The sequence below is a fragment of the Moesziomyces antarcticus genome (genome assembly GCF_000747765.1).
Source record: "Moesziomyces antarcticus DNA, scaffold: scaffold_v10014, strain JCM 10317, whole genome shotgun sequence".
Lineage (NCBI taxonomy): Eukaryota > Fungi > Basidiomycota > Ustilaginomycetes > Ustilaginales > Ustilaginaceae > Moesziomyces > Moesziomyces antarcticus.
Genome location: NW_014638996.1, coordinates 377,033 through 399,533, shown reverse-complemented (window position 1 = coordinate 399,533; position 22,501 = coordinate 377,033). Strand labels below are relative to the sequence as shown.

Genomic DNA, 22,501 nt, shown 5'->3' with positions numbered 1-22,501 from the left:
GCCTTGCAAGGTGGACCCTTAAAGCCGCGTTCTTTCTTCTCGCAACACCACCACCGACCATGCCGATGATCACTCCAGCCCTACGAAGGGCGCAAGCGTCGTCGTCTGCTCCCGGGCTCGCGGCATCGATAGCGTCCACAGCCACACTGACAGCTCAGTCGCTGCCCCCGCTGCCGGCGATCGCGCACGATGCCGCCACCCTCGCGCGCATCGCTCCACCCATCAAGCAGATCCACTCGGAAGAAGACGTGCACATCTGGCAGCAATCGGAGGCGTATGCGATCTACACGCTGTTCGTTCAGCGCATTTGCGAAGCGTGTGTTGGCAAGCCCACGCGCCTTCCCCCGCCACCCGCTGCTACCGCGGCAAAAGAGGGAGGGGTGGAGAGGCTGGTGCGGCTGCTGTACGAGCTCGACAGCTGGACGGACTCGATCGAGCCGCACGCCAAGCCGCAGCGGTTTGGCAATCTGGCCTTCCGCGACTGGGGAGCGCGGCTCACGCAGCGCATCGAGCAGCTGCACCACGAGCTGCTGCCGTCGCATCTGGCGGGCTTTGCGCCCGAGCTGGGCGCGTATCTGCTCGACGCATTCGGCAGCTTTACGCGCATCGACTACGGCAGCGGCCACGAGCTGGCGTTCTTCATCTGGCTCAGCATGCTGTACCGTCTCGGCGTCTTCACCGACTCGACTGGCGGCGATGTGGCCGATCCGCGCACCGAGGAGGTGCTGGGCCTCGAGGTGTTCCCACTGTACCTGCTGGTGGTGTGGCGGTTGCAGGATCGGTATGGACTGGAACCGGCCGGTTCCCACGGCGTATGGGGGCTCGACGACTTTCACTTTCTCCCCTACGTGATCGGTGCCGCCCAACTGCGCAGTCAATCCGCGCTCCGACCGAGCCACGTCAACACTGTCTCTGCACACACCTCGATCCTACACGACCAGCTTGGAAGTGCGCGTGATGCGGCGACGCTCATATCGCGCGCGCTGGAGCTACCCCCCTCGCTGCTGAGTGGGGACGAGGGGGTGGTGGTGCCGAACCTGTACCTGAGCTCGCTGTTGCGGATCCAGGTGCTGAAGCGCGGGCCGTTCCACGAACACAGCCCGCTGCTGCACGATATCGCCTCGTCCGTGCCGAATTGGATCAAGCTGCATTCGGGGATGCTCAAGATGTACGCCGCCGAGTGTCTCGCCAAAAAGGTGGTGGTGCAGCATCTGCCGTTCGGCAAGGTCGGTCTCGTGTGGCCCGACAATCCGGCGCCAGTGGCGGGGCAGGCTACAGTGCCGCCCGCGAGGGGCATGGCACTGGGTGGAAGACAGGGCAATCTGGGCAGTCTGGGTGTTCCGACTGCAAGACAGGGCGCCAGCGTACCACCGGCTAGAGCAACGGGTGCATTGGGTCAGGCGTTGGGATTGCCACGCACAGTCCCACCTACACGCTTGCCACCCAGCACGACGATGCGCACACCACCTGCACATGCGGCTCTCCCACGTCCACCACAGGACAGGCCGTCTAGCTCCTAACACAACTACATAGGCACGCAGAAATGCAGACGCAAAGAGTGTGCGCGGTTATCGAGAAGCTAAAATACAGAGATGATCGAGAGACGTACAAAAGCGGAGCAGGCAGGAGCTACGCACCTCTGCGCAGGGTGACCTTCATGCTGGAGCGCGAGCCGGAAGGTGGCAGTGCATCTGCGGGTGTGTCTGCGATGGATGCGTCTGTGCGGCCGGGGGCGGGTTCGGGCGAGGCGGATTCGGTGTACTGCCTCAGCCGCTCTGCGCGGTCGCCGGCAGAGGCGGGTGCGTGGGGCGGTGGCGAGTGGTTACGGTCGTACGTCTGTGCAGGCGGAGCATAGGTGCGTGCGTGCAGGTGCGCAGGAGCATGTGCGTGCGAACGCGGTGGTGGTGGCGGATAATCATCGTACGCCGCGTATGCCTGTCTAGCTGGCGCAGCCGTCGAGTGCGACGGCGCGCGGTACGAGGCGCTCGATCCCGATGCTGGCGGATAGGCATAGTCGGCATGCGAACGAGCGGCAGGCGGTTGCTCAGCGCGCACGGCGGGGGAGCGATAGGCGTCGTCGCGACGCACGTCTTCGTGCGGCGCATCGTAGTGGTGCGACTGCGCGGACGGCGGAGGGTAGGGCGCGATGGAGGGTGTGGCCTGCGACTCGGCTTCGAGACGCTCGTAGAGGATGGCGCGCTCGAGCCGCATGCGCTGGACGTTGCGCTTGATGCGCAGCGTCTTGAGATGCAGCTTGTCGTTCTCCACCTCGATCTCGCGCACCTTCTTCTTGAGCTCCTTGTACTTGAGACGGTACTTGGCGGCGTCGCCCTGGATGGCCACGGTGGACGAGTACGCCTTGGACTTGGTCTTGACCGGCTGTGTGGCCGGAGTGGGTGCCGACATGCTGGGCGACGCGTGTCTGTTGTTTTGAGAATGAAGGGGGAGTGATGAGGAGAATGGCAGATTGAGGCGATTGAAAGAGAGAGACAGAAGTGTTGGTCGGTGCGGATGCAGCCGCCAGTGAAGTCACGTGCGACGACCTAAGGAGAGCGACAGCGCAGCCAGAAGCTCGAAAAGAGAAAAAACGCGGCAGCAGAGCGCTTTATGAGAAATCGACTCCCGAAGCTGCGCCAAATCTGACTCGAAAATTTGGCGCCGCTCTGACCTTCCAATCGACAGTGTGAATGCAGCAGCACACGACTCTCTTCCTACCCACCACCATCAACGATCGCCATGTCGTCGTCTGCACCTCAGCCCGTCGCTTCGTCGGCGCAGGCCGCTGACCCGGTCCAGAACCTCACCGACGCCGCACAGAATGTCGACCTGAACGCCAAGCCTCAGCAGCCTCAGCAGGCCAAGCAGGCCAAGCAGCAACAGCAGCAGCAGCAGCCAAAGGGCGAGAAGAAGCCCAAGGCCAAGAAGGAGGGCGCCGATGCCGGACCCAAGGCGCCGCTCGAATTCACCCCGAAGCCCGCCTACTTTGACCACCGCATCGCCATGTTCGAGAAGCTCAAGGCGGAGCAGGACGCCGAGTTGGCCGCCAAGCCGCGCCAGCCCATCACCGTCACCATGCCCGACGGATCGAAGCGCGAGGGCACCTCGTTCGAGACCTCGCCCATGGACATCGCAAAGGCCATCTCCAAGTCGCTCTCGGAGCGCATCGTCATCTCCAAGGTCGACGACACGCTCTGGGACCTCGAGCGCCCGCTCGAGGCCGACTGCAAGCTCGAGCTGTTCGACTTTGAGTCGGCCGAGGGCAAGCGCGTCTTCTGGCACTCGTCGGCGCACGTGCTCGGCGAGGCGTGCGAGAAGCACTACGGCTGCCACCTGTGCATCGGCCCCCCGACCGAGGAGGGCTTCTTCTACGAGATGGCCATGGGCGACTCGGGCGACCGCATGATCTCGCAGGCCGACTTTGGCGCGCTCGAGACGCTCGTCAAGAACGCCACCAAGGAGAAGCAGAAGTTCGAGCGACTCGTGGTGAGCAAGCAGCAGCTGCTCGACATGTTCCACTACAACAAGTACAAGAAGCACATTATCCAGTCCAAGATCCCCGACGGCACCTCCACCACCGTCTACCGCTGCGGGCCGATGATCGACCTGTGCGTCGGACCGCACATCCCGCACACGGGCCGCATCAAGGCGATGACGGTGCTCAAGAACTCGGCGTCGTACTTCCTGGGCGACCAGAACAACGACTCGCTGCAGCGGCTGTACGGCATCTCGTTCCCGGACGCCAAGCAGATGAGCGAGTACAAGCAGTTCCTGCTCGAGGCGGCGAAGCGCGACCACCGCAAGATCGGCAAGGAGCAGGAGCTCTTCATGTTCCACGAGCTCTCGCCCGGCTCGTGCTTCTGGCTGCCGCACGGCGCACGCATCTACAACACGCTGCAGGAGTACATCAAGTCCGAGTACCGCGGGCGCGGGTTCGACGAGGTGATTACGCCGAACATGTACAACTCGAAGCTGTGGCAGACGTCGGGACACTGGCAGAACTACAAGGACGACATGTTTGCGCTCGGCGTGGACAAGGAGACTTTTGCGCTCAAGCCGATGAACTGTCCCGGACACTGTCTTATGTTTGCGTCGCGCGATCGGTCGTACAAGGAGCTGCCGCTGCGTCTGGCTGATTTTGGCGTGATCCACCGCAACGAGGCGAGCGGAGCGCTGAGCGGTCTCACGCGTGTCAGGCGCTTCTGCCAGGACGATGCGCACATCTTCTGCATGGCGAGCCAGATCGAACAGGAGATGGCGGGATGCTTCGACTTTCTCCAGCGCGTCTACGGCCTGTTCGGCTTCACGTTCAAGCTCGAGCTCTCGACGCGTCCGGACAAGTTCCTGGGCGATGTTGCGACGTGGGATGCGGCCGAGGCGAGGCTGGCGGCTGCGCTGGACAAGTTTGTTCCGGGCAAGTGGGAGTTGAACCCGGGCGATGGCGCGTTCTACGGTCCCAAGATCGACATTACCATTTCGGACGCCATGCGACGTCACCACCAGTGTGCGACGATCCAGCTCGACTTCCAGCTGCCGCAGCAGTTTAAGCTCGAGTATCGTACTGCCGTATCGCAGGGAGGAGAGACGCAGGCGGAGCGACCGGTGATGATCCACCGTGCCATCGTCGGCTCCTTGGAGCGCTTCATTGCGATTCTTACCGAGCACTTTGCTGGCAAGTGGCCATTCTGGCTCAGCCCGCGTCAGGTGCTCGTGGTTCCCGTAACGGCAAGCGTGTTCGACTATGCCAAGAAGGTGCAGCAGCAACTGTGGGATCAGGGCTTCTACGCCGATGTGGATCTGTCCGACAATACGCTGCCCAAGAAGGTGAGGAACGGCGAAATCGCCCAGTACAATTTCGTCTTCGTTGTGGGCCACGAGGAGATGCAGACGAGCAGCGTCAACATCCGCAACCGCGACGACGTCAACCAGAAGGGCAAGGCGGAAACCATGCCGCTCGACAAGACCATCCAGCTGCTCTCCAGCCTCAAGCACGAGCGCCGACTCGAAAACAAGCTTGTTTAGACTCGCGCAACCTGCGCACCCGCAATCAAGTTGGCATGAAGCAGTACACGTGTTTTGGATCGAGGCATGTCGAGGTATCATTTGGGAGTGAGGGTAGGTATTTACAAGAGTCGGAGGGGGATTAGAAGAGGAGACCGCCCAGGAGCATGCCACCAGCCAGACCGCCTAGGATGGGCATACCTGTACCGCCGTACGGTCGGCTGTAGGGGCCCATAGGTCTAGCGTACGGACCATACGCTCCGTAAGGGCCGCCGACAGTCTGGTAGGGACCGTAACCAAGTGTAGCGCCTCCACCGAATGCACCTGGAGGAGGAGGTTGGGCAAAAATTTCTCTGCCCTGTTGATCCTTGCCGATGAATTGGGGCTGTCCCGTGCGCGTAGCAGTCACGAGGGCCTGACGAATCATGGCGTGCTGCTGCATGGCCCTCTGTTCGGCCTCGCGCTGGGCCTTGCGCTTGGCCTCTCGCTCTTCGTGCGTAGTGTTGGTCATCTTGTCCTTGAGCGAGCGACCGAACTTCTTGAGCCCCTTTGGCTGGGATGCCGACGAACCCGTAGCCGCAGCATGCGAGTGCTTGCGTGGCTGCTCGTCCTCATCGTCGGTATCGGCATGAACCATCTGTTCTCGCTCGTAGCGCTCGTGCTCGCGGCGAATGTCGTCCGGATGCTCGCGCTGGAACTGGTCGTCGTCAAAGGGGTGCACCCAGATCGAGCGCGGCGGCTTGGCGAGCGTGTCGACGAAAAAGTTGTGGTGCGTCGAGGGATCCCACTGTCGAATCCAGCCGTGCGGCAAGGGTCGCAGCATGTCCTCCATCGACTTGCGCGTGGCGGCCGCATCCTGACTAGGGACGGCGAGGCTGCTCGATCCAGTGGTGTTGCTACCCGCAGCGGCAGCGGTAGAGGAGGAGCCAGCGCGGCCGCTCACTTGATCGTACGACGGCGGCGCGTCGGAAGGTTGAGTGGTCTTTTGCGTGGACATCGTTGTTGAGTCGGTGTAGCTGAGGCGGTGGATGATGGTGGGCAGAAGTGAAGGAGCGGCGATGCCACTTATAGCTCTTGGATTGGATGCCAAGGGTCGCTGACGGCAGCTTGCCGAGAGCGCTGCAGTGGCAAAGTGCCCAATGTGCGCCAGGGTGCCCAAAGTGGAGGCCGGCCGGCCATGTGGCGCTGCTGCTGCTGCTTCTGCTGGTGCGCCAACGTCACACTGCCACCGCCTGCATCGCCATCGCCGACTCCGCCGTGAAGGACCGATGCGATTTCGTACCGATGTTACGCCGATGTGTATGCACACGATCAAATAGTAATTGTTAGGTTGTGGCCCTGTGCAAATATCCGAAGCTGAACGAGAGGGCAAAGCTCGGCGCAACTTTACGATGAGGCGTGGAGGCAGAGATGCGCCGAAATAGCCGTGGTCAGCCCGGCATACGCTATCTCGCCCCAGCTTACGAGCCTTTTGCGGGCCCATCCAAGTCGCAAGACATGCCACATCTTCCAGCAAGCTTGCAGAAAGATTCGAGTGGGCTCAGACAAAGTGCCGTTCGGACCAAGTCCGCGCACATGCCCAAGACTACGTTGCAAGCGCCGGCCTCAGCGCATAAAGTGACAAACGGCATCCATCCCATCTTCCTCCCTTTGCCTGTCAACGCACACTTTCTCCTCGTCTTCGACAAAGCTCGAGCTCTCTCTAGAGACAATACCCAGCCACTCTCACGGTGCTCAAAAAAGTCACACTCTAGCAGTAAGTCACAAGGCATTCAAGGCTCAGCCAGCCTCGGCAGCTGAGCATAGCTGTCGGAATTGGCTGCTCCGAAGCGAGTGGCCGCGCGCGCGCTGCCGCTGCACCCTGCTTCATCCAACTTTTTCCAGCTCGGCTTTTCCGTCAGAGAGGCGCGTTTGGCTGCATTTGAGAGTGTTGCTTTGGCTGACCGCATTTCGCTACCTCCTTGCTTGCTCCCACCATCCTGTCCGGCTCGTCTACAGGGCATGTCCATCACCACCATGTCCGAGTACGACGCTACTGCCGCCAACCTCGCCGCCGAGAAGCAGCTCCAGTCGTCGTTGCTCCGCATCGCCATCATCTGCGCCTCGTCCATCCAGTCGCTGCGCGAACCCGTCCAGCCCACAATCCTCGCTGCTGACGACGACGACGCCGCCTCCTCATCGTCGTCCAAGCCACCCGCCGCACACACTCTCGCCGCACAGATCGTCTCGGATCTCTCCCAGCTCCTCACCCTCGTTCAGAAGCACTCCACCAACCTCGCCCTTGCCCTCAAACCTAGCGCCAAAGCCGCTCCCCCCGCACCCCATGCCACCGTCTCTCCCGTCTCTGGCCTCGACGCAAAGTCCCTCGAGGCGGCTCAGGCACAGATCGTAGCGCTCGGCAACGACCTCCTCCCCAAGATCGTCTTCCTCGCAAAGAAGACGTGGAAGGACCGCGAGGTCTTCCAGCACCGTCCCAACCACCTCAAAAACGACCCAGCCCAGCTCGAGGAGAGGCGCAAGCTCGAACAGCTCGCAAAAGACATGGGCGGTCAGCTCATGTCCGCAGACCAGCTCGGCATCCCGCCGTCCGAGCGCAACGACCTCGAAAAGAAGATCGAGTACTCGCTCGGCAACTCGTTCGCACGCGAGATCCGCTCCGCCGTCGAAGACGTTCTCGGCTCCATCGCAGATCTCCTCCATTCGCTCCTCGACGACCGCGCATCCAAGGCGCTTGAAACCGCTTCCAACGCACGCGACCGTGCCGACGGCATCCTCGCCAGCGTCGGCAAGAAGCTCGACAACCTCTCCCTCTCCTCCGGCCCGCGCGACCCCGCAGAGCTGCGCAAGCGCACGCTCGCCGCCAACAACCTCGTCTGGGAGACGTGTGCAAAGTACATCGGAGAGAGGAATGCCGACGGCACCCCACGCACCATCACCTCGGTCGCTCCCAACGGCGTCCGCACAAAGGTCCACGTAAAGGGCCTCAGCAAGTCCAACCTCGAGGCCTCCAAGCGCTCCTGGAACAACCGCATCGAACTCATGCGCGACGGCCTCGACGAGCTCAAGCAGGGCATCGACGCAGAAAACGACCCTCGCGCTGCCGACCTCGCCGCAGACGACGCAGACGAGTTCGCCTTCCCCGCCGCCACCCCGCTCTCCCCACAGCAGAAGGACCGTCTCCGCCAGATCTCCAACCTCGTCAAGATCGGCAACCTCGCTCACGAAAACATCCTCAAGCAGCTCGTCAAGGCACAACCCGCCACCGCCGCCACCATCGACCTCGACGAGGTTGAAGAAATCGGAAAGCAGCTCGAAGAGTCCCAGGACGAGCTCGTCGCCGCCTGCCTCTACGGCGAGGTCGACGCCGGCCTCGAGGCACGGATGTTCGACCACGATGCTGACGATGCCGACGACCACCTCAACGGCAACGGCAACGCCAGCGCCAACGACGACGGCGATGCCGACCTCACCGAGGAGCAGGCCATCGAAAAGGCCATCCTGCGCACCCTCGAGCAGTACATCCAGGCCATCGTCTCGCTCTCCGCATACGTCACCGACCGCGACGAGCTGGTAGACAAGGTGCACCTCGCCTGCGCCACCGACGAGACCGGCGACTTTGCACACGTCTTTGCCGCCAAGTTTAACCAGCTCTCCAAGGTGCTCTCCGAGGCCAGCTCCGACATTGTCATCCGCGCACCCTCAGCAACCGCTCCCGCTGGCAAGGCCACTCTGCAGCACACGCCCATCCGCCAGCCCAACGACGAGTTCAAAACCCAAGTCTTTATCCAGGAGCTCGAGTCCATCGCCGCCAAGATCGGCTCGGGCGCAAAGATCACCGACCGCGCCATCGCAGAGCACCTCGACAGCGCCGACCCGCTGCGCCCCATGCGCGACGGCTACATCCTACCCACCTTCAAGGACGTCTGCAGCCCAGACTACCCATCCACCTCGGCCGACACCGCGCCGGACGCCGAGTCGCTCTACATGTGCGGCAACTCGCTCGGCCCGCTCTCGCGCCTCACCAAGCGCTATCTCGAGCAGGAGATCGACGCTTGGGGCCGCAAGGCGGTGCTCGGCCACTTTGAGCATCCCTACGGCACCCCCTGGACCCAGATGGAGAAGCGCGTCGGCGAGCTCTGCGCCAACATCGTCGGTGCCAAGCAGCAGGAGGTCGTCGTCATGGCCACGCTCACGGGCAACCTCCACTCGCTGCTCGCCTCCTTCTATCGCCCGGCCACGATGCCGTTTGGCGTCGACTTCAACGGCGACGTTGCCGCCGCAAAGAGCCAGGGCCGCAAGACCAGGCACAAGATCATCTTTGAGCAGAAGGCGTTCCCCTCGGACCAGTATGCGCTCGCCTCGGTCGTCGAACTCAACGGGTTTGACCCGGCCACGTCGCTCGTGCCGCTCGTGCCCAAGCAAGGCACCAAGACGCTCGACACGGCCGACATCCTCGCCACCATCGAAAAGTGCGGCAAGGAGGGCGAGACGGCCATCGTGCTCATCGGCGGCATCCAGTACTTTACCGGCCAGCTGTTTGAGCTCGAGAAGCTCGCGGCCAAGGCGCACGAGTACGGCATCCTGTTTGGTGTGGACCTGGCGCACGCCTTTGCCAATGTGCCGCTGGCGCTGCACGACTGGGGCATCGACTTTGCGTGCTGGTGCACGTACAAGTACGGCTCTTCGGGCCCGGGCGGTATCGCCGGTCTGTTTGTGCACGAGCGCTGGCACGAGCGCCACCTCGCGCGCCAGGCGGGCTGGTGGGGCCACGAGAAGGAGACGCGCTTCTCCATGCCGGACCGCTTTGTGCCGACGCGCGGCGCCGAGGGCTGGCAGGTGTCGAACCCGTCCATGCTCGACATGGCCGCGCTCAAGGGCAGTCTCGAGACGCTGCTCAAGGCGGCGGAGTACGGCGAGCGCAACGCACGCGACGAGGGCGCCGGCCAAGGCAAGGTGGGCAGGGGCAGCGTCATGCCCATCCTGCGCAGCAAGAGCCTCAGGCTCACAGCGTACCTCGAGGCGCTGCTGCTCGAGCCGGGCTTCTTCCCGGACGGATTCGACATCCGCGTGGTGACGCCGCGCGATCCGCTGCAGCGCGGCTCTCAGCTGTGCATCCAGATCCCCGACCCGCCCGCCGCGGTCGCCAAGCGCGAGGCCGAGGAGAAGGCGCAGCGCGAGCAGGCGCAGAGCGCAAAGTCGAGCGGCAAGGAGGTGCCTCCGCCCATCGACGGCAAGCGGCTCATCGCCAGGGCGCACAGGCGCGCCGAGAAGCAGCGCGGCCTCGTCGCCGACATCCGTGCGCCCGACATGCTCAGGTTGGCGCCGCTCGCGCAGTTCTCGACGTTCACCGACGTCTGGAGGACCGCCGACGTGCTCAGGCAGAGTCTGCTCGACGAGGTGCAGGCGGATCAGAAGGCCTAGTTGGCGGGTGTCCCTATCTAAAAAAAGCTTAGGATAACGATGTCATAAGTTGTGCACATTGCCGTGTGGATGTGTGTGAGAGTGTGGATGTGGAGGAAGAAATGTGGGTCTGTGCAATGCGGGTGTGGTGCAGAGCTGGGTGTGTGAGGCTCACGGGCAGCAGATCGGATCGGCAAGGGTTCGCCGACCGAGTTGCGGTCGAAAGGTGGGCTGATTTTCCGGCGGCATTGGTGATTTCGAGCCGGAAGAACCGGCGATGATAAGCAGCCATCCTTCCATCCCACCTCCACCATCTCTTTAGCTCAAACCAACCTCGGAGGAGGGGTGCAGATCAAGTATGGCCGACACTTCCGCTTCCGTTGCGCCGAAATCGGCACGGGCGTCTGCGACAGCTTCCGCGTCGGGGTCGGGTCGCCAAGATGCGGCGCCGCGCTTTGGCGCGTGGTGGACCATCATGCGTTCGATCGGCGACATGTCGCTTCCCGTCTTCTTCTCGTCGATCCACGTCTCCAACGCCTCGCTCGTGCCCGCGCCTACAACGCCGCTCATCGTATGCGCCAACCACAGCAACACGATCATCGACGTCGCCGTGCTGGCTTCGCACTTTCCGCACCGGCGTCCGCTGCACTTCTGGGCCAAAGCCGGGTTCTTCAAGAACCCCATCACCCGCTGGATCCTCACATCCTCCGGAAACATCAAGGTCGACAGACGCAACAAGAACAACCAAGCCCTCTTCCAGGGGACCTTTCGCGCGATGAAGGCCGGAGGCGCCATTGCGCTGTTCCCCGAGGGGGGTAGTTACACGATTCCGTACGTGGCGGACCTCAAGATGGGTGCGGCATGGGCGGCGCTTGAGTACGCGCGGTATTTGCAGCTCGAGTCGGATGGGGGCAAGCAGAATACGCAGGTGGAGATCCTGCCGACGGCGGTGGTGTTTGACGACAAGAGCAGGTTTCGATCGCGCGCGTTGCTGCGCTTTGGCAAGCCGATTCGGCTCGATGCGTACATCGACGAGTTCCTCTCGGCTCCTTCGCCTTCCGACGAGCCTGCAAAGGGCAGCGTACCGCGCGTCAAGGAGGACGGAACCGTACCTGCAACACCGGAAAGCATGACGCGGACCAATACCAGCACGGGCCCGGCGGGCGTAGAGAGCTATGCGAGCCCGGCGCACCGTGCGGTGGCACGGCTGACGGCGGATCTGCAGCGAGCCATCGAGGCACTCACGTTCAATGCGCCGGATTGGGAGACGTTCCAGGCCACGCGCGCGGCGCGCGAGCTCGTGTTCGAGCTCGAACCGGAAACGCTCAGCGCGCTGCGCGTGGGGATGGACGAGCATGTCGAGGTGTCGCGCGAGTTGATGGGGCTGCTCACGCAGGGGGACGAGACGAGCACAGCGGCGCGGCGTGCGCTGTTCGTGTATGCGTGCATGCTGCATCTGTGCGATGTGGACAACCTCACGCTTGCGCGGGTGCTGCGACGCTCTCCCGCCGGCTGGGGTAACGGGCTGTGTTCCACCGTTCGGGCTATGGCGGTGCGCCTGCTGCTGTACGTACCCGTATTCGGACCTACGCTCGTGCCGATGTACCTGGCTCCGCGGGCGGTGGCGCACCACTTTGCTCGACGCGAGGAAGAGAGTCTGTCGAGCGTCAAGACGCTCGTTGGCTTTGTATTCACCTCGAGCCTGTATGCTGCGCTGGTGGTCAAGACGATGCAGTGGACGCGCTGGACACCCCCGGGTCTGCTGGTGGGAATCGCAGCGGTGTGGTGGCTGCACGATCTGAATCGCAGCAACATCGACACGGCGTACGGATTGGTCAAGCAGCTGCGTCTCGGATGGCGCTTGTGGCGAGCCAACCCGTCGACTGCTCCCACCAAGCCCGCGTGCAGGAACGAGCGGAGCATGTTCTTTTACGGCACGCTTGTGCATCCGCGCATCTTGGCGCGCGTGATCGGGAGTGCGGGCGCGCACGTGCGCGTGCAGAATGCCGTGCTGGACGGTGCCACGCTCTACCACGTGCGGGGCGAAGAGTACCCTGGCCTGGTGCGCACACCTACAGGCATGGTCAAGGGCACGCTCGTCACTGGGCTGACCGATGCCGATGTGCAGTGCCTCGACGCATTTGAGGGCGACGAGTACGTGCGTGTGCGCGTCGGCGTTGTCCCCGACCCGTCCGCACGCGTCGAGTGCAACGAGACGCGCATCGCCAACGCCGGCACCGCACCTCTCCACGCCGTCCTATCCAGCCTCACGAGCGCAAGGATGGACGAGGTGCGAGCGGGGGGTGAGGTGGTGGAGGATGTCGAGGTGTATGCATGGAGTGCGGGGCGGGAGAAGCTCGAGGAGCGCGTGTGGGAGTTTGACGTGTTTGCGCGAGAGCATGCGGCGCGCTGGGTGGGTGATGGCGCAGAGGCCGAACACGAACACGAGTACCAAGTGGTCGACGCTGTCCAGGCCAACATCACTGCCACACAGACGATGACCTCCACACCGCCCAGCGAGACCCCACCAGCGGCGGCAAACAAGGAGGGGTGGATCGAGTCGGCTGCATCGAGCTTGTCTAGCGATGCGATGGTTCAGGAGGCGATTACGCGCGTGTGCGCACAGCTGAGCGACAAGCCCAGCATCCAGTTCTACGTTGACCGTGCCTTTGCGCCGCGCAAACGACCGTCGCTCTCCAATTCACAGCTGCTGGCCGCGTTGCTGGCTGCACGCAATCAGGCGCGCGATGCTTTGCACAGCCTCGTCTCAATCGCCGACACTGGCGCGCTCGACACCCTCATTGCTGCCCACGCCCGAGCGTTGCACTCTCACCACCTCGCGGTCCAACCACACTGGCCCTTCACCCCCGCCCAATACGCCTCCACCCGCACAGAACCCAAAAAATCCATCTAACCTTGATCCGCATCGAGCAATACCACAGCATAGACGTACATTGCGGTGGTTGGGGGAGGGCGTGCTAGGTGAAGGTGAGCATGCGTGTGGTGGGGTGTGCACGATCGTGGTAGGCGGCATACCACTCTTGTGCGGGTTTGGACTTTTTTCCTGCTGTCTTGAGCGTGCGTACGAGCAGGTGGTGTGGCGGATTCGAGGGTGTTGTTTTCACCACCAGCGCCGACAGTGCTGGCGAGACGAGCGCGCACCCTGGCAAAGTGGCTGAATCGTGCATCGCCCGTGCAGCTGTGGGGTCGATGGTCTCGAGATCTGCCTGTGCAATTGCGGCAACGTCCGAAAGCGTCACCTCAACAGGGCGGAACGATGTACCCTCCGCGGCCGGATGCAGCGTCGTACTCAACGGATACTATATCCCCCAGAGCAAGAGGTCAGTACGCTGAGAAAGCGAGAAGGAGTGGGCGAGACTTACGAGGTATGAAAAGGCGTTGTTTCGGGCGACAATGTCCGCCGCCTGCATCCTGGACCACCGGACGACGCTGTGGGTGGATTGGAGTTTGGGCGCGAGCGACTTTTGCGCCTCATCCTGCTGCCAGCTGTGTTTCCAGTGGGTCGGGAGATCCGACAGCGTCTGCACGAGCAGTCTTGCGGCTCTTTCGGCCATCGCATCCTGCACCTCCAAGAACCCCGCGTCCCTGAGGGGTGGGAAGTCGAAGTGCGTCTGGGCGATGATGCGCCCCGTATCGAACTTGCCCTTTTCGAGCGTCTGGATCGATACGCCCGAGCGCGTGAGCCGCCGCGCAAGGGCCCACTGAATCGGCGCTGCACCTCGCAGCTGCGGCAGCAGCGACGGATGGATGTTGATCCTCTGCCACGGCTGTGGGAATGCGTCGAGCAGCGCATCGGGTATCAAGTGGCCGAACGAACAGGTAAGCAGGATCGATGAGCTAGATAGCGGCAGCTCGGCAGGGAGCGTATAGGCATCCATACCGCCGTCCTCGGCGGAGGGCACTTGCTGGTGGGGCAGCGAGTGCTCGAGCGCCAGCTGCTTGACGGGAGATACGCGCATGCGGCGTGCGCCCCACTTTTGCCCAACATCAGCGGGTGTCAGGACGTGAAGCGACGAACACAGCTCGCGGTGCGAGATGAGCGCTGCGAGTGATGCGGAAGCGAAGGCGTCCGTGCCGCAGAAGAGCACATCGTACGGCGCCGTTGGCGGGACATCACGGCCGGTGCAGGCGGATGCGGAAGAGTATGCAGAGGAAGCGGTGGGGTGTGCCAAGCGTACGCGTGAATGCGCAAGCCAAGCGCGCGCGGAGCTAATGGGCCGAGTCTTGCGAAGGAGCATCATGCTCGAGGATGCATGGTGTGGACTGCCGCCTGGCTCTTGCCAGCCACAATCGGGTCGTGGGAATGGGATGAATTCCACCGAAGGATCGTGGTGGTCGGTGTGATGGACGATTTTTTCGTCATGCACCTCCGTCAGCACAGGGTCCAACCCGGAAGGCTTCGTGGGAACCTCGAGTCGGCATGGGGCCGCCCATTCAACGCGAATCCACTCTCCTGTCGCCAAGCACGGCCCACATGCCCTCTAGACAAGCCGGACGGCCGCTGAGATGAGCTTTGCAGACGGTCCATCCGAACGGACGTGCACCAAGGCATGACCGCCCGACAAAGTAGTGTTGCTCTTCTAAATTACGGTGCGGTCCCAGGCTCGAGCCACGAAAACCGGAAGATCCGCTTTATGAAGTCGAAAAAGCAGAGACCAACACTTCTCTTTTTCCTGCGTTGGGACGCTGGATCGGCATGTCCGGGCGTGCGAGCGTGCGCTTTTGCCTGCGCCTGCCAGAGCCGTGCTTGAGTCGCATGGGCGTGCATTGGGCCTCTGCGCTTCGCAAGCTGTCATCAACCTCATCCCAAACGCTGCCTCTTGCTGCATCCGCCACATCGGCCTCAACCCACCTTTGGCAGCGCGCCATCGCCAACGGCACCCCAACATGTCGTATCCGGACGCCGACGATGCTGCGACGCCTCCAGCCGACACGACGCTGCGCGACACCACCAACTTCCCCTCGTCGCGCACGCTCAACTCGTCCTCGCGCCTCTCCAACTACACCGAGGCACCCACGCGCCGCTCCTCCTTCCAGAGCGCACAGGCGAGCCTCTACCAGGACACCGACGCATCGCTCGCCTTTGACGATGCACGCGAGTCCTTCGACCTCGACAGCGACCTCGAGGTGCGCAGCCAGCGTGCCGCCAGCCGCACCGCTCGCTCCCGCACCGCATCCCCCTTCGAACCCACTCGGCCACGCTCGGCCGCCAGCTTCCGGGCCGCAGACGCTATGCTCGCAAAGCGTCGCTCCCTCGCTGCGAGCGAAGACGAGCTCGAGACTACCGTAGATACGCCTGCCTCGCCGTCGTTAGGCGCGCCCGGTCTCGCGCGCAGGCGCTCCTCCAAACGAACCTCCGTAGAGATGTCCAGGCCCTTGTCTTCGCTGTCGCGCAGAAGCAGCATCAGCGCAGCAGGCCATGACGAGCCGCACAACCGTCTCCGCGACGCAGCGGCCGCCGCAGCCAGTCGATCGTCGTTCTCCAACCGCCGCCACTCGGTCGAGATCGACCAGCTCGCACGCAACATCAGCCGCGCCTCCACTCCGCATGGCTTTCGCACCGAGGACGAAGACGACGACGCGCCCGCACCGCGTCCGGCATCGCGCTCGGGGAGCTCGCTCGCCCTTCGCCGCTACGACCAGGACGGCGGCTCGTTCATCAAGCGCGACGGCAGAGACCGAGGCTCCATCCTGCCGCCAGCGGCATTCTTTGCGCCCAAGAAACCCTCGGCACGCAACTCGACCGGCAACCTGCTCGAGTCGACAGCGACCAACGCAGCGCGCAGCACCACTCCGCTTTCGTTCCGATCCACCACTCCGGCACCGGCCGCGGCGCCCGTGCACAGTGCGAATGCCGACAGCGTCGACGGCCTGGCTGCACAGGAGGTGCTCGGATACCGCGCCACCTCCCCGACGGGGTTCCACCACCACGCACGCTCGCCCAGCCCCTGGGGCGTCGCTGCTTCCGTGCATTCCGCCAGCTCCTCGGTGCAGCACGCACCGGCGATAGGCTCAGCAGCGACGGACCGCAATGATGCGCTCGACCCCGCAACCGCGCCCGCCACCCCGCTCGGCGCACACGATGCGTTCGGACATGCGGCCGGGCAGGCGTCGCCGCACTCGGTCGTGCGCATGATGGCCAGCACCGACCCGCTCTTGCCCGCACGCGCCCTCCCGCACGCGACCCCCGCATCCGGGCTGGGTCTGGGCACTTCCGATGCGACGGCTGCCCGCGAAACTGCGCAAGCCGGCTCGCCGGACATGCCCGACCAGCGCGCGAGTCTGCGCAACGGCGGCGCTGCTGCTTCCAAGACGACTGCCACGGCGACAGCGCTACCAAATGGAGGCGCAAAGGCGGAGCCCGATGCGGTGGGTGCGCAGGCCAAGGGCGCAAAGCGAGGCATGCGCAACTACCGCCAGCACAAGGGCGGGAACCGGTTCCTGCTGGGCGGCCTACTGATGACCTCGAGCGACAATCCGCTGCCGTTCATCGCGTCGTACCTGCTGCTGCTGGTGCTGGGCGGCCTGTTCTTTGGCTTCGAAGCCAAGTGGCTATCGGCCAACCTGAGCCCGGCGGTGGTGGCGGTGTTTGCATACGTGTGGCTGCTGGCGGTGGTCAACATGGGTGTGACGGCGTGGAAGGATCCGGGGATAATCCCCCGCGGGCTGGATGCGGACCCGCCGTGCGTGCTGGGCGATACGTCGTACGAGCCGGGGCGGCAGGCGTTGGCGGACCCGGAGGATCCGCTGGCGGTGCCCGTGCAGCGCGTGCTGCGCATCCGCGGCCAGACGGTGCAGGTCAAGTGGTGCGAGACGTGCGGCACCTACCGTCCGCCACGCAGCAGCCACTGCCGAGTGTGCGACAACTGCGTCGAGAACATCGACCACCACTGCACCTACCTCAACACGTGCATTGGCCGACGCAACTACGTGCCCTTCCTCGTGTTCCTCTCCGCCTCGATCGTCGCCGCGCTCTATGTGGTGGCGTTTACGGCGGCGAGGTTGGTGTTGATGACCAAGCCCACCACGTATCGGTATCCGCGCGGAGGGGCTGCGGAGGGATACTCGTTCCGGCAGGCGCTGGGGGAGTCGCCTGTGTCGGCGGTGCTGTTCGTGCTGAGCCTTGCGGCGGCAACACCGCTGGTGGTGCTGTGGAGCTACCACGTGCGCCTCGTGCTGCGCAACCGCTCCACGGTCGAGCAGATCCGCATCAACACCGCTCGCGACTACGGCGAACACAAGCAGCTCGAACTCGACCCTGCGGGCGATGACGACGCTGCCTCGACGTACGGCGCGGCGGACCGCCCACGCCGCCGCGGTGGGTTGCGCGCCGCGCTCGTCAAGATCAAGATCGCCCGACCGCGGTACAGGGATCCGAACCCATTTGCGGCTGCGCGCACGCGCACCAACGTGCGCAACGCACTCGGATGGAGGAGCCTCGATCTGGGCAGCTGGATCGATCGTCGTGCGGTGCACGAGCCGGACACTCGAGCGCCCCACCCGCGCCCCACCGCCGACGCGCCCGCCACCGAGGCACCGGTATGGAAAGCATGACACACTCATTTGAAACAGTCTCTTTTTTCTCCCCGGGGACATCTGCATCTTTGACTTGTACGGGATTGTGATTAGGTTATGCTGTACCCACCTGGGGGGTTGGGGGGAAAACTAGGACTGGAGAAAGGGGATGAGGTTGCGGAGGCGCGGGGCGGCTTGTTGGATCTGGTCGTCCTTGCAGAAGCTGAACCTGACGTAGTTCTTGCCCACCTTTCCAGCGCCTTTGTCTGCATAAAACGCGGTTGCGGGGATGACGACCACGTCGCACGTCTTTGCGATGAACCACGCCTTTAAATAATCGTCGTGCTTGGCGAGAATTGCTTTTGGCACGTCGTTCTTCTCGACCCAGTCACCTGGGATCTTGAGCTTGGATACGTCGGCCATGACAAAGTAGCCTCCATGTGGGACGGTGTATGGCAAACCAATGTCGTCCAGCGCAGTTTGGAGGACTTTTCTCCTCTCGGCGTATTGATTGATCTGGGTGTTGAAAAAGTCGTGCTTGTTGGCGGCTTCCAGACCGATGGCTGCGCCTTCCTGGGCGGACGAGTTGACGGCAAACGTGATGCGCGTATGCACGGCGCGTGCCGGCGCGATCAAATGATCCGGTCCCACCAACCACCCCACGCGCCATCCCGTACACGCAAACGACTTGCCCGCCGAACCCACCGTAATGGTGCGATCCCACATGCCCTCGAAACTCGCCAGTCGCACGTGCTTGTGATTGTCAAACGTAAGGCAGTCGTACACCTCGTCGGCAACCACAAGGATATCGTGCTTGACACAAAGCTCGGCGATCTTTCCCAACTCCTCGCTCGAAAACACCTTGCCCACCGGATTGTGCGGCGTATTGAGGATGAGAGCCTTTGTTGATGGCTTTGCAAGAACGCTCTCGAGGTGCGCCATGTCGAGCGTCCATTCGTTCGAATCGATGTGTGCGTCTTTCGCATCCGTGGGCGGGAGGAGGGGCACGTAGAGCGGCACGCCGCCGTGGAAGAGGATCTCTGCATTGTACTGATCGAAAAACGGCTCGATGCACACCACGCCATCGCCGTCATTGATGAAAGCGCCCATGACCGAGTAGATACCCCCGTTGGCGCCGCTCGTCACCTGCACCTCGGTCTCGACGTCGAGCTTGCGCGATCCGGCAGCACGCTGTCTGCCCGGCCGAATGCGGTCGCCTTCGCTAGCTCCCGAGGGGAGGTGGAACTCGGGCGAGTAAAAGTCGCTGATGGCCTGACGCAGACGAGGACGCCCCTTGGGATGCGAGTAGTGATGCAGATCGACACGGTTGGCGAACTCGGTGGTGATGGCATCGAGGATGTACGATGGCGGCTGCCAATTCATGAAGCCCTGGCCGAGATTGATGGCGGTGGGGAAGACGACGGGATTGAAGAGAGTCCATACATCGACGCCTGCGTTGAGCTCGGCATGGATGCGCTCGGCGCGCTGAGTGGCCCAGCGCGTGGCACCGCCGGTGGAGGGAGAGGCGGCGGACATGGTGGAGCGACAAGCGCCTGCGAGCGATGTGGAGGCGCGGGGAAGGGCGAAGGTGGGGATGCGCTGCGGCAGGGTCGACAAGAGCTTCATGCGCGTTCAGCACCGGTATCGCAATGGCTGTCTTGGTGGTGTTGAGCGGGGATCAGCTGTGGTGGTATGGTCGGATGAGGCGGAAGAAGATCTGGCAAGATACGGCGGAGAGAGTCGGCTAGGACGGTCCGTGCTTGATCGTCTGATGCCGGCGAGTCATCCGTCCGCAACAACCGGAATCGCAGCGAATGACATTGTTGGGATGATTGTGCTAACATTTTTTGCATTTTCGCGCTGGACCCTGCATCTTGCGCGTTTGCGCATTTTGGGTGGGGCCAAGCGCGGATTTCATCATCCGCCTGCATCTGACGTGCTTCCCGCGTTGACACTGCCCAACTGCCCAATCGCAGCGCCGGTCCCCGCATTTTCACGTTGGCTCCCCACGCGCGGCTCGAATCGAAGCCAACAGATCGGTGGATCCGCAATCCCGCCATTCGACGCACACATCCCGACATCTGCCAAATGAAGCACCGCAGCCCGCCTTGGCGAAGCTCCGACATGGCTCCAGCTGGAACAAAGAGTCGGAGCTCGGCCCCCTCGGCCCTTTGGAAGACCTGATCGCCGGTCAACTTGGCAGCTTCGCAAACAGCACGCGCCAAATGCACAGATGGCGTAGACAAGTTCAGCCGGCGTGGTTTGAATAAAATTCCACCGCTCCAATTGGGCGGGCACTGTCACATTGTGCATCCAACTCCCCCTGCCAGGCACACACCCGTTGTCGTCGCCACCCATTGTTTCGTAGCAATGTACACCATAGATCATGTGATGGTGCCATGGGGAAGTGTGAGTCACGATGCTGCTGTCTAGGAGGCGGGCAAAGCCGGCTGTGTTGCGATAGGTGAGCATCGAGGGCATGATGCTCGCGAGATGCTGCTCGGCTACATCGGACTGGCTTTTGAGCACTCTGGTCTCAGGCCCACCTCGCGTGGCTTGCGCTCGCTTTCGCCATCTGCCCCTCTCCATCGCAACCCCTGCCTTGTCCGCCATCCACCATCCACCCTCAGCTGCTCTTCCACGTGCACTAGCGCCCGCCGCTAGTCTCGGATCTTTTTGGTCCACGAGGTTTCTCTGCCCTGAATCTCCTAGCCGAGCTTTCTTGTCCCCTTCCCCTTGCGGCAAGCGAGCTCTTTGATGCCTACATAAAGCTGGCCATTCTCATCTTTGACCATCTTCACCCCCCACCGACCTCCCTCCTTCAAATTATTTACGCCCCCTAACACCATCATGTCGGCCAAGCCCGCTTCGGTCGACCGCGTCGTCACCGACGATGCCAGCTCCAACCCGGACCAAAAGTCGCTCACCAGCGTCTCGGACCATGCTGCCCCTCCCGCTGCTGCGGAGCAGAGTGGCACCAAGCAGACTTTCCTCGAGTTGATTGGTCTGCGCGACCCCAAGCCCGAGGCACGCCCCGTGTGGGATGGTCAGAACCCCTCATGGTTCCGATCGACCTTCTTCCAGATCACCGTCCTCGGTGGATGCTCCTTCCTTGCTCCCGGTATTTGGGGTGCCATGGCCGCACTTGGCGCAGGAGGCTCCCAGGACCCCAGCACCGTCAACGCCGCCAACTCGCTCACCTTTGCCCTCATGGTCGTCACCAGGCTCTTCACGTCTTCGCTCATCGGCAAGACGTCCGTGCGCTTTGCACTCGCTTTTGGCACCATGGGTTATGCGCCTTACGCGGCGGGCCTCTACCTCAACAGCGTCAACCAGACCCAGTGGCTCATCATTCTCGGCGCCGCGCTTTGCGGTATCAGCGCAGGCACCTTCTGGAGTGTCGAGGGCGCCATTGCCCTCGGCTACCCAGAGAGGTTGAAGCAGGGCAAGTACATCGCCTATTGGCTCATGTTCCGTGTGCTCGGTCAGCTCCTCGGCGGCATCATCAACTTGGCGCTCAACTACAACGACAGCGAAGCAGGATCCATCTCGACCAACACCTACCTCGTCTTTGTCGTCCTCCAGTGCATCGGTCCTCTTGTCGCCCTGCTCCTGTCGCCACCGCACAAGGTGCAGCGCACCGACAAGACGCCCGTCTATCTGCACATCGAGTCGTCCACCCGCCGTGAGCTCAAGCTCATGTGGAAGCTCATCACCCGACGCGAGGTGCTGCTGCTTCTGCCCATCATCTGGCAATCGACCTGGTCTGAAGCACTTATCGGAACTTACGCTGTCAAGTACTTTAGTGTCAGGTCGCGCGCGCTCGGATCGCTCCTCTCGGCCGTCACTGCCAGCATTGCCAACTACATTCTTGGCTTCTTCCTCGATTCGCGAAGGTTCACTGTCAACAAGCGCGCCAAGTCGTCGTTCATCGTCATCTACGCGATCCAGGCCGGCTGGTGGGCGTGGGCTATCTACATCATGAACAAGTATCACAACACCACGCCCAAGCCAACCTTCGACTGGACTTCCTCTGGTTACGGAGAGGGCTTCGGCGTCTACATCTTCCTCCAGATCGGCTTCAACTTGATGTATGAGTATAACTACTTCCTGATCGGGCAGTTGTCCGACGACCCTTCCGAGATCATTCGTCTTGCCTCCATCGTCCGCGGTGTCGAGAGCGCCGGTCAGTGCGTCTCGTACGGCGTCAACAGCACCAGCTTCCGCCTCGACGCTGTTGCCGGCCTGAACACGGCGCAGTGGGCGCTCAGCATCCTGCCCGCCTGGCTCGTCATTCGCAAGGTCGGAATCCTCGAGGACGGAACAAAGATCCACGAGCCCAGGACGTATGCCTCGGAAGACGACCGGCAGAAGCTCAAGCAGAGCGGTCTCGAGACGGCAGAGTACGACCTCAAGGGCGACAAGTAGATGTCATCTTAAAGAATGCATGTGTGCGGTATTGGGATCGCACGATCACGAGGAAGACATGTAGATCTGTAGCATAGTCTGTTGGCCAGTAATGGAACCATGATCGAACGATAGATAGCGATGCATTGGGAGAAGTTGA

General features: G+C 62.8%; 10 protein-coding genes across 10 annotated transcripts; 6 read left to right on the top strand and 4 right to left on the bottom strand.

Moving 5' to 3' along the window:
• Positions 1-59: 59 nt before the first annotated feature.
• PAN0_014d4982 (protein phosphatase 2a regulatory subunit 4) lies at positions 60-1,520 on the top strand (the record flags this gene model as incomplete). The annotated part of the gene is made up of 1 exon (XM_014799688.1): positions 60-1,520. The coding sequence occupies one exon, from the start codon at positions 60-62 to the stop codon at positions 1,518-1,520; it is 1,461 nt and encodes a 486-aa protein (XP_014655174.1).
• Positions 1,521-1,629: 109 nt separating this feature from the next.
• Positions 1,630-2,406, bottom strand: PAN0_014c4981 (uncharacterized protein; the record flags this gene model as incomplete). The annotated part of the gene is made up of 1 exon (XM_014799687.1): positions 1,630-2,406. The coding sequence occupies one exon, from the start codon at positions 2,404-2,406 to the stop codon at positions 1,630-1,632; it is 777 nt and encodes a 258-aa protein (XP_014655173.1).
• Positions 2,407-2,736: 330 nt separating this feature from the next.
• PAN0_014d4980 (threonyl-tRNA synthetase) lies at positions 2,737-5,019 on the top strand (the record flags this gene model as incomplete). Its single annotated transcript, XM_014799686.1, has 1 exon — positions 2,737-5,019. The coding sequence occupies one exon, from the start codon at positions 2,737-2,739 to the stop codon at positions 5,017-5,019; it is 2,283 nt and encodes a 760-aa protein (XP_014655172.1).
• Positions 5,020-5,140: 121 nt separating this feature from the next.
• Positions 5,141-5,995, bottom strand: PAN0_014c4979 (uncharacterized protein; the record flags this gene model as incomplete). The annotated part of the gene is made up of 1 exon (XM_014799685.1): positions 5,141-5,995. The coding sequence occupies one exon, from the start codon at positions 5,993-5,995 to the stop codon at positions 5,141-5,143; it is 855 nt and encodes a 284-aa protein (XP_014655171.1).
• Positions 5,996-6,999: 1,004 nt separating this feature from the next.
• Positions 7,000-10,419, top strand: PAN0_014d4978 (kynureninase; the record flags this gene model as incomplete). Its single annotated transcript, XM_014799684.1, has 1 exon — positions 7,000-10,419. One exon carries the CDS (start codon positions 7,000-7,002, stop codon positions 10,417-10,419), a length of 3,420 nt encoding a protein of 1,139 aa, XP_014655170.1.
• Positions 10,420-10,756: 337 nt separating this feature from the next.
• On the top strand, positions 10,757-13,312 carry PAN0_014d4977 (glycerol-3-phosphate-acyltransferase; the record flags this gene model as incomplete). The annotated part of the gene is made up of 1 exon (XM_014799683.1): positions 10,757-13,312. One exon carries the CDS (start codon positions 10,757-10,759, stop codon positions 13,310-13,312), a length of 2,556 nt encoding a protein of 851 aa, XP_014655169.1.
• A 64-nt stretch (positions 13,313-13,376) lies between these two features.
• PAN0_014c4976 (formyltransferase) lies at positions 13,377-14,660 on the bottom strand (the record flags this gene model as incomplete). Its single annotated transcript, XM_014799682.1, has 2 exons — positions 13,377-13,718; positions 13,782-14,660. 2 exons carry the CDS (start codon positions 14,658-14,660, stop codon positions 13,377-13,379), a joined length of 1,221 nt encoding a protein of 406 aa, XP_014655168.1.
• Positions 14,661-15,306: 646 nt separating this feature from the next.
• On the top strand, positions 15,307-17,973 carry PAN0_014d4975 (zf-DHHC-domain-containing protein; the record flags this gene model as incomplete). The annotated part of the gene is made up of 1 exon (XM_014799681.1): positions 15,307-17,973. The coding sequence occupies one exon, from the start codon at positions 15,307-15,309 to the stop codon at positions 17,971-17,973; it is 2,667 nt and encodes an 888-aa protein (XP_014655167.1).
• A 111-nt stretch (positions 17,974-18,084) lies between these two features.
• PAN0_014c4974 (PLP-dependent transferase) lies at positions 18,085-19,560 on the bottom strand (the record flags this gene model as incomplete). The annotated part of the gene is made up of 1 exon (XM_014799680.1): positions 18,085-19,560. One exon carries the CDS (start codon positions 19,558-19,560, stop codon positions 18,085-18,087), a length of 1,476 nt encoding a protein of 491 aa, XP_014655166.1.
• A 1,224-nt stretch (positions 19,561-20,784) lies between these two features.
• PAN0_014d4973 (DUF895 domain membrane protein) lies at positions 20,785-22,362 on the top strand (the record flags this gene model as incomplete). The annotated part of the gene is made up of 1 exon (XM_014799679.1): positions 20,785-22,362. The coding sequence occupies one exon, from the start codon at positions 20,785-20,787 to the stop codon at positions 22,360-22,362; it is 1,578 nt and encodes a 525-aa protein (XP_014655165.1).
• Between the last annotated feature and the right edge of the window lie 139 nt (positions 22,363-22,501).